At 38.3% G+C, this 16777-nt stretch overlaps 1 protein-coding gene across 1 annotated transcript in view; it reads left to right on the top strand.

Moving 5' to 3' along the window:
• LOC306665941 (uncharacterized protein) overlaps positions 1–16777 on the top strand; it is a 158677-nt gene that overhangs the window by 37407 nt on the left and 104493 nt on the right. The window contains exon 2 of the mRNA XM_079147604.1: positions 15000–15218. Coding sequence (XP_079003730.1) covers positions 15133–15218 — 86 coding nt within the window. The 5' untranslated portion in view covers positions 15000–15132. The remainder of the gene's footprint in view (positions 1–14999; positions 15219–16777) is intronic.

The following is a 16777-nucleotide window of genomic DNA, read 5'->3' as shown; positions in this document are numbered from 1 at the left end:
CCTGTTGTGCTCCAGGTGATAAGAATAGTAGACCCTTCATCAGAGCTTCACCTTCATGACATCATCCAAAGCTGATTCCCTCCCAATGTTCCCACATCCTAATACCATCCCACTGGAATATAGGGTTTCAACACAGGAATTTGGGAGACATAAACATGCAGCATACTATAACAAATTGCTAGAATCAGTATTTTGTGCTTTCAGGACATTATTAAGTAAAATAAGGGTTACCTAAACAAAGGCATTTCAATACTATGACAGGCAATCTGATAACTGAGATGCTTACTAAGTGACTAATAGGCAGACAGTACACACAGCACGGATACACTGGACAGAGTAGTGTGACTTATGTCCTTGGAAGCAGGACCTTGCAAGACTCCATGGCACTACTCAGCATCATGCACAGTTTAACATTTATGAATTGTTTATTTTTTCTTTCTTCTTACTGCATTATAATTATACATAATAGTGGGATTCATTATGCCATATTTGTACAGGCACGTAACGTAACATAATTTGATCAATCTCATTCTCTGGTACCTTCCCTTACTCTCTCCTCCTTTTTCTTCCAATCTGCTTGCTTTCATCTATTGATCTCCCTTGTATTATTGTTGTCATTATTATTATTTTAATTAGTGCACTATGATTACATATAAGTGGGATTCATTGTAGTATGTTTGTGCATGGACAGAGCATAATTTAGTAGATTTCATTCCCCAGACTTCCCCACACCCTTTCCACCTCCCTCTCTTTTGATCTCCTTCCTGTACTCTGTTGGTCTCCCTTCTATTTTCATGAGATTCCCCTCTTTAAAAAAATTATCTTTCTTTCTCTCTTTCTCTCTCTCTCTCTCTCTCTCTCTCTCTCTCCTCCCCTCCCCTCCCCTCCCCTCCCCTTTCTTCTCTCTCTTGCTTGTGCATGTGCATACTTCCACATATGACAGAAAACATTTGACCCTTGACTTTCTGAGTCTGGCTTATTTCAGTTAGCATGATGTTCTTTAATTCATCCATTTACCAGAAAATGTCATAATTTCACTCATTTTATGGCTGAATAAAATTATATTATGTCTTTATATCACATTTTCTTTATCCATTCTTCTGTTGGGAGGTACCTGAGCTGGTTCAATAACTTGGGTACTATGAAAATTGTGCTGCTATAACTATTGATGTGCCTGTATCACTATAATATGTTAATTTTAGTCCTTTCAGGTAAATACCGAGCAGTGTCATAGCTGGGTCATATGGTATTTCCATTCCTAGTCTTTTGAGGCATCTCCACACAACTACACTGAGAGTTCATCTCACTTCAGTCAGAATGGCAGTTTTTAAGAATACAAATAACAACAATTGCTGGTGAGGAGTTGGGGGTGGGGAAGTACACTTGTACATTGTTGGTGGGAATGCAAAGGAATCGTTCATTTTTGGAACTTTCCATTTAATATTTTAGGGCCCTAGTTGACTGTGGATAACAAATCGTGGAATATAAAACCAAGGATAAGAGAGGACCACCACTTTGCATGTTAATTCAAGAAGCATCCACTCTGAAAGAGGCAACTAAACAAACAAGTTGACAAAATAACTGTTTAACATCAGCCAGTCTCTATTATCAATCATCTCAGTGTTGATGTGAAATAGGCATGTAAGCAGAGATGAGAATTATGTGCAGAGATGAGAATTATGCACAGATCCAGTAGTAAGGGCTATCCAGTGTTCAATGCTTCACAGATAGAAACAGACCCTGCCTGATAAAGCATCATACCTCAAGGAGACCAACCAGACACTTGGTTGATAACATTGGGTCCTAACTCCTTGGAAGAGGCAGCAATTCAGCTTGACTGGGATCAACATGCACTCCACATAAGGGTTTGCCTTTATTGTGAACTGGTCCTTGACCAGGAACATTATCTGAAAATTTACAGAGCATTTGATCCATTGACTCAGAATAATGTGTGCACAGTGCCTCCAAACAGGATGAAGGAAATGCAGCTGTGGACCTGTGAACCACTAACCCAACCCATTTCCCACCATCCAGATGCTTCCAACCCCATAAAAAGATGAAATGGCCTCTTAGAAGAGCAGTTGAGATATTGGCTTGAAAATGGTCCCCTTGAAAGACGGGGAGAGCATCCCACAGGGAACCTGGAGATGCACTAAATTGACAACAAGATGTGGGGTCTGTCCCCAGTTCATAGAAAAATTAGGAACCAAGGATTGAAAGTGGCATGACCTTACTTATTATTTCTCCTAGGGACATACTGAGGAATTTGTGTTTCTTGACTAACAATTTTAGTCTGTGTAATTACATAGGTTCACTGCAGCCACACAGTAGGGACTGGAGAGCGTAGGTTTGGCTCTCAGATAATGTGTTTGGGGTATCTCCTGGTCTTTTCATGTCCCATTTTAACTCTTAGTTGGACATGTGGAAAGGAGTTTGCCAATAGGACACCCCACCAGGTGAGGTCTGTAGACCAGCAGAGGTGTTCATGGGAAAGGATCTGGACCGTACGGTAGAGGAAGGGGTGAAAGAATTCTGATTATAACCTGAGGCTAGCTGCAGTGATTCAACTCATGGTATGGGGTCGCCACTCGCCTCCTCCATTAAGTTTCCCAGAAAATGAGACTGACCAGAATCCTGCAGGAATGATTTCCATCAGACATGAGTTTGCTGTATGAAGCAAGTGAGTCCAAGTGGCACAAGGGACAGACTGTAATGCTCCACCCGGAGGCCACCTCAGAACAAGCCCATCCTCCAGTTGCTGAGACTATGGCTGCTGATGGCCCAGATATGAGAACCTTTTAGGGAATTTTCCCTGTTCACAGGAAACTTCCTCTTATAGGGCCATTAACTGATAGCTAATGACTGACAGATATGGAAACATAAAGGTCTGGTCTCTTTGCCTCAGTTTGGGACAAGATGAAAGATCATTTGTGAAATCCTCAGTTTTAACCTCCTTGTGGGTCAAGTTCTTCTGCTCAGTCCTACTTTCTTCCCTTCAGCGCAGGGATTTCTCTCAAGTTTTCTTCCTCATGAACCTTCTGCCAGTAACTCTGCCTCAGAGTGGAAGATAATTACTTCACAAGAGAAAGAGAAACATTTCTGTGACTTAGGTTGAACTTGCTATTCCAATCAGCATCATGCTCCTAGATTTTTATTCCCTTTGAAGAAGCATGTTTCAGTAAATGCCTATAAAAATTCAAATAGTGAATTCAACAGATTTTACATTTGGTAAGTTTTATATTCACTAAATTTTATGTTTTCAATCTTAAATTTAAAAATTTACTCAAGTGTGCTTCATTGAATGTGCATATAAAACAAAAAAATTAAGAAACTGATTAGTTATAGTAAAAATAACAAGGTACTTGCTATCATTTTTACATGTTGGAACTCCAGTTGACAAAAATAGCACATTACTTAAAACAACAATATGTTTGTGGCATTAAATTATCAAAGTATTTTTTTTTGCAAATGGCAAACATACTTTCATTGTAGAATGACATCCTAGAATTATCATGTCAGAAGTGGCCTTTATTTGTAAAAGTTTTAGGATCTGTTTTGAAAAACAATTAAAATATACAGGAAAATCATTTACGAAAATAGCATTTAAATGTAACTTTGAAGATGCCAAATTATTTATAGAAATGGGATGACTCGTTTTTATAGGGTGCTTATTGACTTATGAAAGTAAAAGCATCCTCAGACCCTCTATTGATAGTATGTTTATAACAAAATAGGTCAACTTTTCATTACTTCTCTTTCCTATCTTGATCATAATTTCTGAGTTTCTAGTTCAGATCTCCCAGGTGCATGATCTCTGACTCCTTTGGAAATGTGGCTTAAAGGGTAGGTTTGTTTGCTCAGGGCAAAGGGGTAGACAAAGCAGACCTCATGGAAGGTGAATTTCCAGAAGCATCATGCAGCACTTGGCTATGGTAGATGTTTGAATGTGTGTGTGCATATGTATTGATACAGAGACTTAAAAACTACTCAGAATGAATTTAATTAGCTCTTTAATTTCTAGATTTCCTCAGAGCTATCAACACAAATTACTTTTTATAATAGGTGACTAAATAAAACAACTCAGGATTAAATTGAAAAGAAAAAATTAATATGTTATGTATTTTATTGCACTAAATTATGAGGCTTCATTTCCCTCTATGTTAGGTCTTTATTTAGAAGTTTTAAAAGAAAATACAGATTAATAATTACTAATACTTCTCTTGACATAATTGGAAGGATTTACATTTTATTTCTTATAGCAAGGGCAGTTCTCTGTATGCAGAAAAGAGAGTGAAATTCAGATTATTTCCATTACTGTTTGTTTAGAAAATGCTACATCATTATTATTAGTAATAAAGATGGTGATAAAAATAATTCTATTGGCTAATATTGATTGAACACTTACTATGAGACAAATAGTATGCTAATAGCTTTACACGTATTTTCCCTTTTAATTTTTCCCATTAACCTCTGAAACTAGCATTATCTTGCTGGGATTATTTTAGAGAGGTTAAGTACTTCACTCAGGTGTATATGGCTATTTATGATGGCATGGATGGTCAGATCAGTTCCATTTGATTTAAAAGATCTATTCTTTTAAAACTATGTTATATATTTTTCTTCTGATACCATATTTATGTATCAAGTGTATATATATATATATATATATATATATATAACATATACCATTAAGTAAAGCTCATTTCATATGTTATGTACATTTTTAATTCAAACAATTTCAGTTCAGATCAGGTGAACTGAGTCTTCCAAAGCAGTACCATGAGCTGTCCATTGTTACACAGACAGAAGGGCAGAGGAGACGCCTCAGACATCTTCGACTTCAGTTTTATCTGAAGACTTATGTTGGAGCCCAGTGATGTGAGAGCTACCATGCATTTGCCATGTGCCCACATTTCAAAATCAAACTCAATCTCACTACAACATCCGAGTGCTGCGGTGCACTCCGCACCCAGTGACAGTTTCTCATCCTTGGCATGAACTCTTATATCCCTTATGGACACATTTTTCTCCCTCTCCTATTTTCAATGTATCTGATATTATCAATGATTTGGGTTTCATTTACATTTCTGAATTTCTTACTGCCAAATATCTATTGCTCATAATCCAAATTATGGTTTTAGGGAAGAAGCAACGAATACAACACTGTGTCTTTCCCTTTTTGACTTAATGGTCTGAGCCAGTTATTGATGCCATTAGGAGAAACATGATGTGATTTCTTGCACTGGGATGTGTTTTAATGGTGAACATAAAATTACAGGCCAACTCTAAGCTTCAGAGTGATTTTCTTTGTCTAGCGACCTCCTTGTTTTGTATCATAAATAATGCTTCCTTGAAAGTGATATACACCTTCCTGGGTATTATGGTTTAGATAGTAGATGCTCCAAAAGGCTCATGTGTGAGACAATGCATGAAAGCTTAGAGGTGAAATGATTGGGTTATGAAAGCCTAATTAGTGCACTAACCCACTGATGGGGATTAACTGGGTGATAACTATAGGCAGGTAAGTTTTGGCTGGAGGAGGTAGTCCCTAGGGGTGTACCTTTAGGGTATATATTTTGTCTGTGTTGAGGGAAAACAAGCTGCTTGCTGGTGTGATGTCCTGGGCAGCTTTGTGACACCCTTCTGCCAAGATGTCCTGCCTCACTTTGGACCCAGAACAATGGAGTCGCCCCCTATTGGACTGAGATCTCTGAAACTATGAGCAAGAAATAAACTTTCCCTCTTATGAAATTGTTCCTATCAGGTCTTTGGTCACAGCAATGAAAAAATTGATTAAAACACTAGGAATCTGACTCGCCTCCTTGTTTGATTCTTATAATAACTTCAAGGGACAAACAATGCAATTCACTATTTTTGGATGCATCTGAGGTCCACAGACATATCATTTACAACATATCTCGAAATTGGTAAAGAGAAGAGTGAATATTCAAACTGGGATCTCAATTCTTGGTCCATATGGAGCTCTATCTTCCTGCAGTTTGGGTAACCTTCATGTCATTGACAGGTCCTGGTGACATTCTTATGGCTAAGATGTGAAGTTCTGTTTGTTTTTCTTTCACTGTAGTGGTTATGCATTATCTCACAGCACATCAGTGAAATTGTTTCAAAGCTAACTGCTCTTACAGAATTGTTCCAGTTATTAATAAAACGTCCATTATGCATAACATATTTAGCTAGTTTCACTTATGAAGTGCTTTGTAAACACTGTAACTAATTATGCCAGGCAAATGCCAGTAAGGTAAATGTTCTCTTTCCTAGTAGCATATTAGCTGCAAAACTAAGTGACTTCCTAAAGCCAGAAGTATGTTGCAACAGTAACTGTGACTAAACTCATGCAGTTCTGCTTCCTGCTCTGCAGTTACTCAGGGACAATGGTCACCCTTAGTTCCCATACATCTTAATTATCTCGAAGCATCAGCCCTAGATTTACGCATCCCTGTGTGTATGAAAATTCCTCTTGGAAAAATATGTGCATTCTAATATTGCACCTAGTATTTACCATCACAGAGTGTTAAAGAAAATGTTATTCACAAATGGCAAAATTAATGTTCTAAAACAGAATCACACAGCATATTAAACAAAAGGCGTATTATCTGCAAAATGGCAAATGGACTTTGGTCACCTTTGCTTCAAGTGGTGACTTTGTTTTTGAAGTTTGCTTTCAATTTTCTTTTTTACATCTGTCCCTGTCTTCCTCCAAAGCTTTCCACTCCCATTCAGAGACTGTCATTGGAAATAACAGCCTAAAGAGTTGGAAAGTCTCTTTGGACTCCTTCAATATACTTTAATCGCTGTTTTCTCATTAGAACATTCATACTTTTGTGCCTCAGTGGGAAAGATCAATTATTTCAATGTCAGTAGTGGTAATATTACCCCTAAGATTTAGCAATTTTCAAAGATCTTTTAACTTAATTAGAGGCATTTGTTGTAAATTGAATTAAACCTGTTAAAAGTGCAATGTGTTATATTAAATGTATAATGCCCAAATTGGCCAAGGAGACACAATTTTAAGGGGAAATGCCCAGTTTGAAAATACTAACATCAAGATGAACCTGTGAGTTTTTTCTTTTTATCAAGTTTTCTAAAAGTTGAAAGAATGGATAATAATGTTATCCAGAATATTTTGGCAAGTGTATTTGTAAAGACACCTTTGTGAAAGAGTTGCATATATCATGCAAATACTTGACACAATAAAGACAAGGCAGTAGCAGATGTGGACATTTTAGTAACTTTGTTAAAAAGTAAAACCAATGCCAGTTTAATTAACATTAATATAAATCTAATAATCAGCACAAAATATAGTATTATAATAATTTGTTTTTGATTAATTTCTTTTCTTTCCAAATAGGTGGCTCCATTTCTTAACATATTTTATCTCATTTTCTTTTAAACATGGTATCCCAGTGAATTTGCCCAAAGAGTTCCTGCCAGTCAAATCCCTTAATGATATACAGCAATGGATTTACTAGACTATCCTGAGATACTGTTTAGAAAATTCTAATGGCAGTTTTTAAATTTCTCAGACACTAAGCAAAGACTGTAGTGTGGGCTATTGTGGATATTGAAATGGATACATTAGTGGCTAAGCCAAGTTCAAGGATAGGCCACCTAATTGCAGGACACCATAGTTTTCACTGAAGCAATACAGAAAACCATTTTATTTTAAAAACTTCATTCATGAACATATATTTGTTTTAAGCATCTATGATGCACAAGGCCAGGAATATAGCAGTGAAGAAGAGGGGCACATTTCCTGCTTTCAGAGCCAAGAGTTGCTTACTCATTGACATCAGTGTGCATTTCGACAAATTCCAGTGTAACTTCTGAGCGTGTGTGTGTGGTAGTCAGTTTTCCATGACTATAACTAACACCTGAGGTTATCAAGTTAAGAGGACAAAAGGTTTCTTGTGGCTCACAGATTTGGAGGTTTCTGTGTAGGAGCAGTTGGCCTATTGTTTGGGCACATAATGGCAGAAGTGCATGGCAGAGCGAAACCATTCATGTAAAGGCAAGTCAGGGAGCAATGAGGAGAAAAAGAAGGAGTCTCACAATCCCTTCAAGCCCCAATGTCCTAAAGAATTCCCATGAGGCTTTGCCTCTCCATAGTGCCAAAGTTTAACACATGGGCCATTGGGGTATGAGTTGTGAACCTCTTCTTGTCACCCCTCCCAGTTTCCTTATAGTTTGAGCAGCATGGATTGGGGACATGAACAGGATTGAGCATTGGTAAAACCAGGTTCAAGTCTAGACTCTGAACTTGGATCTGTCTCTTAACAGCTGTATGATCTAAAGAAAGTAAGCTGAACCTTCTTATTTCTTGATCCCTCATCTGTTAAGTGAGTAGAGCAATGTATGTCTTCCAAAGTGGGTCTGTAAATTAGACATGATATCTATAAAGCTCCCAATGTGTAGTGTTTTCAACTTATAATAACTACTGTAACAACAGTATTATGGTCTACACCCCAAATTCTCACTCACTTTACCAACTCTGATCCATAAAGTATTTTGAGGGGAAGTAGAAGAAGGAGGAAGACTTTGTCTGACTACACAGGCTGCCATTTACCAGCCTGTGTGAAAAGAATTGCTTCAATAGGTGCTTTACTTTATGTTACTCACTGTCTATGTAGTAAACCTTGCCCATAAATAAAATCTATATCCAATCTAGTCTCCAACATTTTTACAATACTTAGGTTTCACATCATTTCCACACCACTTGGATGGCTTCTTATTATCATGTTACTGACTTTTAAGTTTGCATTGCTGGTTCTGTTGTCTTTTGAAGTCCACTTCCATATGGACACTTGACTGTTGGGCACATTTCTTGCATCTACCGCAAGCATTTCCATGAGCGGATCTCTGTAAGCTCCTCTTTTCCCTCTCCCACCAAACACTTTCCTGTGATGGCTCTTCACACCGCCTCCTTTGATTGAGATCTCTCTGAGTCAGACACTTTGAAACTGGTTTGGAATTGCTCTTTTCTTTCAGCCCTCATATTCAAACAGTTTCCAAATTTGGTTAATTTTAGTCAAACCTCTTCCCAATCCAACCATTTATTTCCTCCACCACTAGTCGAATTAATTCTTTTTTCCTCAAGAGCTGTTGGTGGCACACAGAGGTGTTATCAGTTGAATTGCACGCCCCCCCCAAATATATATATTGAAGTTCTAACCCCTGTTACCTCAGAAGGTGACCTTATTTGGAAATAGGGCTGCTGTAGATGTAAGTTAAGATGAGGTCATCCCGTAGTAGTGTGGGTCCCTGATCCGATGTGGCTGGCATCCTATGCGTGAAGATACAGGCATACAGATGAAAGATGGCTATGTAAAAATGCAGGCAGAGACTGCAGCTGTGATCTACAACCCACGGAATAGCATGGAACCTACAGAAACTGAGAGAGGCAATATAGGATTCTTTGCTGGAAGCTTTGGAGGGAGCATGGCCTACCAGCATCTTAATTTCAGGCTTAGCCTCTAAACTATGAGAGCCTACAGTCGTCTCTCAATATCCACAGGGGATTGGTTCCAGAACTTCCCACGGATACCAAAGTCTTAGATGTCTCAGTCCAATATGTAAAATGGTGTAACGTTTGCATAGAACCAAATATGTCTTCCAGTTTACTTTACATCCTCTCTAGATGAGTTATGATACCGAAGACAAAGTAGATGCTAGATAAATAGTTGTTCTACTATATTGTTTACAGAATAATAATTTTAAAAAGTGTACACTCAGTACAATTTTTTTCTTTCAGTATTTTCTATCCATGTTTGGTTGAATCTGCCAAGGCAGAACTTGTGGATATGGAGGGCTGACTGTACATTTCTGGTTTGTGAAGTCACCTCCTCTGTGTTTACAGAAGCCCTAAAAACCTAACACAGGGTAAAGCCAGATCTTCCTTATTTGAGACTCTTATGACATTTCAGGAAGCTTAGTGCCTTTGCCACCCTTCGTATTGTTGTGACGGCAAATAATTCCTCCTGCCCATGTTTCTGAATGATCCAGAGTTCTGCTTCTGGTTGAGCAGTACTGGTAAGTCATTATCTAAGTTATCCTCCTTTCTCCCCTTCATTCGGAATCCTCCCAAATTTTTATTCATTCTGCAACTGGAGTGATGTTTCCATAATACAAATGTGATATCCTTCCCAGCCCCTCCAGTAGTCCAAGGGCTGTTGATGGTGTCTGGATGGATCTTAAACTCCTTAATATGCATATACTGACCAGGCTTCATCCCAAGCTCTCCCCTCCTGCCTCTCCAGCATCACACTGTGACCATCTTTCCTAATTGGACTTCCCCCACCCAATTCAACTTATTTTCAGTTTGAGAATCTAGACTTCATTCCCCTGCAAACTGAAGATACAATGGGATGTCCCTCACTAGCTCTCCTCCCCATACCCCTTTCTTAGTTGTCTCAGAGAGCTCAGAGGAGAAGGCTTCTCTTACCCAGTGAGAGATAGGGATCTGTCCATTGTTTTCTTATTGCACTTGGTACATTATTGAAGGACTTTTCACACTGGGTTTTATCCCTGTGTTTTATTTATCTTTTCACTTGAGCATCTCTCCCAATAGACTAAGAATTCTGTGGGTCCAGCAGTCCGTTTTCATTGATGGGAAGCTATCTATATGAGTATTCCATTGCTGTTGGAATAAATGATACAAACCTGTGACCTCAAGCAACACAGATTTATTATTTTACAGTTCCAGAGGTCAGAAGTCTGAAATGTGTCTCACAGGGCTGAAACCGGGGTGTCCGGGAAACCCGTTCTTTCTAGAGGCTCCAGGGGAGAAGGTTTCCTTGCCCTTTCTGGTTTCTAGAGGCGGTCCTCATTCCTTGGCTCACCTGCATCTTCAAAGCCTACAGATTCAGGCCAAGTCTTTCTCACACTGCCCTTTTCTGGCTCTTTCTCCTTCTCTCCATCTTTTCTGCTTCCTTCTTACATTTTCTGGGACCCTTGTGATTACATTGGGCTCACCCAAATAATCCAGAATAATCTCCTTATTTTAAGCTCAGCCGTATAGCAACTTAATTGCTTCTGCACCTTAATTCCCCACTGCCCTGTAATTTCACATAATCACAGGCTGCAGGGATTAAGGCAGGTGATGTTGGCAGGGGGTGTTATTCTGCCAATGGCACGATCATAGGGCATGACATCTTTCATTCAGTGGCAACCTGTTGAGTGAGTGAATTGTATCCAATTCCACCAGCTTCTACAAAGGAAGAGACACTTCCTTCTTTCAGGTTTCAGGCAAAGATGCTCCAAATAGCCTAACATTTCTCAATCCTGTTTTCTTCTGCTGAAGCAGGAGTCTTAATGGAAAGGCAGGAGGATGTGGTGGGAAATCTCTTTGTTATCAGTTGTGTTAATGTGGGCAAATCACTTAACTGGTTTTGGCCTTTAGTTTAGCTTCTGCAAAAGTCTGATGGAACATGAAGAATTCTGCAGCAGAATCCACACATGCTTCTTTGACAGCTTCATTTTAAAAGACTTCCTAAAATGCTGAATAATACACCTCAGAAGGCCTCAAAATCATCAAGGACATCTATGTTCAAAAACTTGCTGATGAATGGGATAGTGTGGGAAAAAAAAAAAACAATAAAATAGCTACTTATTGATAATTATAATTTTAAAAAATATTAATTTTTAAAATGCTACATCTGGCATACATTTGGTTATGCCAGAGAAAGGGAATGTGAAAATTTTAGTGCCATCTATTGGTAATGATTTTTAAATAAGAATTATTATGCACAGTACATGAGTAAAAAATCTTCATTATATACAAATTCCTTAAGGATTTCTGTTCATTATAGAAGACAGTTTAAGAATGCATTCTAAGGATTCTTTTTCCGAAGCAATTTTGTTTTTTGATGTTATGTTATTACACTGATGGATCACAGAAATCTTGTTTGATTTCAGGTCTCCATAAGGACTGTGCATGCAAGGGGGATATATGTGTGTCATATGAAATGTGGCTGAAGTTCAGAGAAATAGGTTTCATTTAATAGCTGAATACTGGATGACCTCCCCATTCTTCTCACCCTCTGGCAGCTCACCCCGTGAGCTCTAGAGGAGCCGTCTGCATGCACCGAGGAGTAGCTGCTGGCCTCAATGTGATTTTGCAGTGATCTGTGTGCTGTATGGCTTCCTTCATAACCAACAAATCAATTCCCACTCTACGTATTACACACCCCAGTGGCAGAGGCCATTTATTATCCTTTTGATGGTCATACTCTTTGTACATAACCAAGAAAGATTACAGAGAAAGGAACCAACAGTGGAAATGGGGATGGGGCTATCTCACAGTGGCACTGCCTCTTGTGATATGCCTTGCATGTTTACAAGAATAAAAAAAAAAAAAAAAAAAAAAAGATGCTCTCTTTCAAGACATTTTTGAAACATGGAAGCAGAATTCTTTCAAATGAAATCTATGTCAAGAACAGTATATGGAAAGGTGGTTGTGGATGCAAATTTATGTAAATCCACAATGAAATTTCAAGTGCAAATTCAAAATGATTAAAAGGAAAGAACTGCCATATCTTGTTGTCCTATGGACATTGTTTATAAAAATACACCTGATTCCTTTGGTTCGATTAAATTTCTAATGCTGCCGTATCTTAAACTCCTAATGATGGAGTCAAGATTTTAACTACTTCTTTGGATCCGCATGTTGTGGTTGTCACTGTTAAACCAATAAAAACAAATATCGAAACGTGTTGACTAGCAATGAGATAATTGAACATTATGAATGAGATATAAATTATACCTAGTGAAATTTTGGTGTTATTTGTCCTAAATCAAAAGCCTGCTACACAACTATGCGTTTCAGCTGGGTGTGGTGGTGCTTGTCTGTATTCCCAGTGGCTTGGGAGGCTGGGGCAGGAGGATCACAAGTTGAAAGTCAGCCTCAGAAATTTAGCCAGGCCCTAAAGCAACTTCAAGAGACCCTGTCCCTAAATAGAAAATAAAAAGGGCTGGAGATGTGGCACAGTGATAAAGTGCCCCTGGGTTCAATCTCTAATACCCAAAACACCAAAACCAAAAAACAACAACAAAATATGCATTCCAAGTGTGGGTGGGAAACATTTTTATTAGTGAAACTAATGGTGAAAGCATGATTTTGTAGTGCTTTCTGTGCATAAGCACTTCGACTGCTTAGTCATTTATGTCAAAGGATACAGAACAGAACAGTGGAAATTTCCAAAGGTCAAAGAAGCTACTGTCTTTTCTGTTTTGCATCATTTGAGATTTTCCAGTTTTCTGCAAACAACACACTGCCAAGTCTGTATTTAATTTCCTCTTCCCTTTGAAGAGGCAAAACAGTGACAGAATAATTAACTGAAAGGGAGATCATGTTCAGGATATTTTGCTTTAGCCGTGTAGAAGGTTCTGGGTTTCATTTCATATGATGGTGAATGCAGCGAGGCATTCTGGGATCCTTCTGTAAGAGACTTAGTCCCCTGACTCTATCCCTGTGTGCAAAGCACAGTCTCTTGGAGGTCTGCTTCCTGTTTAACTGCCTGTCATTTTTGTCACTGAAAAGCATGCTCAGTGTAAGACTGGTTTTCAGAGAGGTGAGGCTTCACATCTTCATGGCCACACACACACAGAACAGCCAAAGGGAATTGCCGATGTCATGTTAGGTGCCTCCTGCACAGACCAAAAGACTGTGGTCATGCTGTGTCTGCTTGCTGACATTGCTGTTCTCAGATTCCCATTTCCACACTTACCTTCCCTCCCACGGAATGGTTGTCATCGTATTTGATCATCTTCAGGGAGAGATGGGCTTTCTTGTGTCAAAACTTTTGAATATGTCTGTGAATTGCCTCTCTATTCTGCAGCTTACCTGGCCTCTGACTTGTGAGTTGATCGCTATGTTGCTGAACTATTTACTTCAGTGCTAGTTTCTCCTTTGGTGACATGTTTATTATTAGTGCTATGTTTGGTTGAGGAATTAACTGAATCATTCTAGAAAAATCTTTCTAAAATAGATTTACACAAGCTCACCCAGAAATTTGGAGCCTCATGTCTTATAAAGATCAATTTCAGATTTAATTAAATGCTTGACATATACTCATGATTTTCATTGCTTTAATTAAATATTTACAAATATTTGCATATACATGTTTATCAGCGTATCAGTTTATCAGCTTTATCTCTTTTAAAAAAATAAAAGAAATCATGCCATTATTTGGTCAATTTTTGTATATTTCTTGGGCTTTATAGAAACTCAGACTATTTCAGTGTCACAGTGGAAAATATAGGAAGAAGGGGAAGAGGGAGACTGGACAGGTTGCATATTCATTGCTTTGGGGTATAGTGCAGGGACAACAGTGTCTCAAGTGTTTCCTCCTGTGGACCTTGTCATCAAGCTGACCCTCCTGCCTTCTCTTCCATAGAAGGAAACCAAGGCATAGAGAATTGCACCCAGACCAGCAGATTCCAGAGCCTTTGGTCCCCATGCTATATATTACTAACACTGTCATCTACACATGCTCTTGAGGGAGTGATTCCTGATTGTCAGGCATTTTTAGATGGCCTCACCATCTTCCTTCTCACAAAAAACCCCCCATGATTTTAGAAACTTTGAAAACAACCTTGCTCTTAATCCTAAACTTAGAAAGGAAACCAGGGTTAAATCAGAATACTTTGTGATTGTGTCCTTTTACGTTTGCAACAGAGGACAGGGATCCCAACTTTCCCACATCCTTACCAATGCTTGTTATCTTTTTCTAAACAGCCATCTAATGGTGTGAGGTTCTATCTCATTGCAGATCTGATTTGCACCTCCCTAATCCATGCTCTTTTAGATTTCCCTTCCATCATCCATGACAGCAAAAAGAAATATAAATATTTTCAAGTTCCAGGTATTTAAAAATAATTTCATTTAGTTTTATTGCCTTGGTGTCTTCCCTGTTATTATCAGAATAGTTCACTTTGGGTTTTGCTGTAAGCACGGGATTGACCAGTTCCTTCTCTGTTTGTAGCTGTTCTTCAGTGGCTGCTGGTCAGGGATCTGGAGAATTCTTCAAGCATCTCCATTTTGCCCTGGTGTCTGTGTTCTCAGAACTTCAGTTAGCTCAATGGCAGAGCCAGGCCTTCTGGTACATCATCCTGCTGATGGCTTCTCTCTGGTTCCCGAGGCTCTACCTGCATTACCTTGGCCAGTGGCTTTTCCTACGGGCCATTTCAACTCCAGTTACAAAGTGAGTGCTTTCCCCTGAAAGTCAAAGGAATGTATTTTCATCTTGATAGGACAAATGAAAGCACAAAGTACCTCTCCTGTCCATTTACCAGAAGACCTAAAATGCAGGGATGATTTGAAAAGGCTAAACTGTCTTCATTTGAGAGCAAGAACTTCTATTACGGTTATAGTCTCATCTTGTGGTTGGCTGTGTGTATACAAATATGTAACTGGTACATCAATATTTATTTAAAATTTAGCAGATTCAAATATGTTCTAATATCTGAGCAGAACCCAAAGAGGAATTTAGCAACAATCTTTTATTCTATTTTGATTTTATCAGAGTAACTTAGGCTGAAGGTATTTTAGAACTAGCATAAGTCTGATTTATTATCTATGCTCAGAGAAGCAAAGATTGCCTCTTCTACAAAATGATTGAATTCAAACAATTACCAAACGTGAGCTCAGGCAGCTTTCCGGGCCATTATCCTATAGAAAAAGATGACACTTTAAAGGTTATCTCTCTATAAATATGATTCCATAGACATTGTAGATAGACAAACAGATAGATAACAGTACAAGTGAAATTCATTTTCTCAAATGTAGATGGTGCAGATAAAAATAAAAGATGTGTGAATATTTTCAATTAAGAAGACTGCAAAGAACTTTAAGAGTTTATGAAAAGGAATATATGTGTATACCTGTGTGCACATAAAGTTTTCCATAATTTTACTGAATTAAATCACAACTATGTATGTTATACAATATGCAAATTTTTATATATTAAATAACTAGTTGTTTTTTATTTTATTTTTTTTTGGTACCAGGGAACAAACTCAGGGGCACTCAACCACTGAGCCACACCTCAGCCCTATTTTGTATTTTATTTAGAGACGTGGTCTCACTGAGTTGCTTAGTGCCTTGCTTTTGCTGAGGCTGGCTTTAAACTCAGGATCCTCCTGTCTCAGCCTCCTGAGCCTCTGGGATTACAGGTGTGCACCACTGTGCCTGACTAGATAACTAAATTTTTTAAGCAGGAATTTTTACATGAATAGTCCTGCCTTATTTTCTTCTTTCTTTCTCTTTTACTTTTCTTTCTTTCTGTTTCTGAAGCAGACGAGAAAAAAATTTTATATGCTTGGGCTAGTTGCTTTTCATTGTTTGCTTTTTCATTCTTCACTGGAAAAGGAAGCCCTATTTTTATTAGTTTTAATAAAATGAGACTGCAAGAAACAAGTAGACAGCCCAGTTTTACCGATTTTTTAAGCAACAGAGGACCTAAGATATTATGTTGGGTGCAGTGGTGCATGCCTGTTATCTCAGCAACTTGAGAGGCTGGGGCAGGAGGATCGCAAGTTCAAGGCCAACCTCAGCAACATAGCAAGACTTTGTTCCAAAATAAAATAAATAAATAGAAAATGCTGGAGATGTAACTCAGTGGTAAAGCAACGCTGGGTTCAATCTCCAGTACAAAAAAACAAAAACAAAAAAAGATATTTTAAGGTATCTTTCTGGATATTGTCTTGGTCCATGGTCTTGAATTGTATAATTCTTTGTCACATTTTAGTTGTGAGACATAGC

Source organism: Sciurus vulgaris (genome assembly GCF_902686455.1).
Source record: "Sciurus vulgaris genome assembly, chromosome: 7".
In the NCBI taxonomy this organism is placed as follows: domain Eukaryota; kingdom Metazoa; phylum Chordata; class Mammalia; order Rodentia; family Sciuridae; genus Sciurus; species Sciurus vulgaris.
This window is presented reverse-complemented; position numbering and strand designations above follow the sequence as displayed.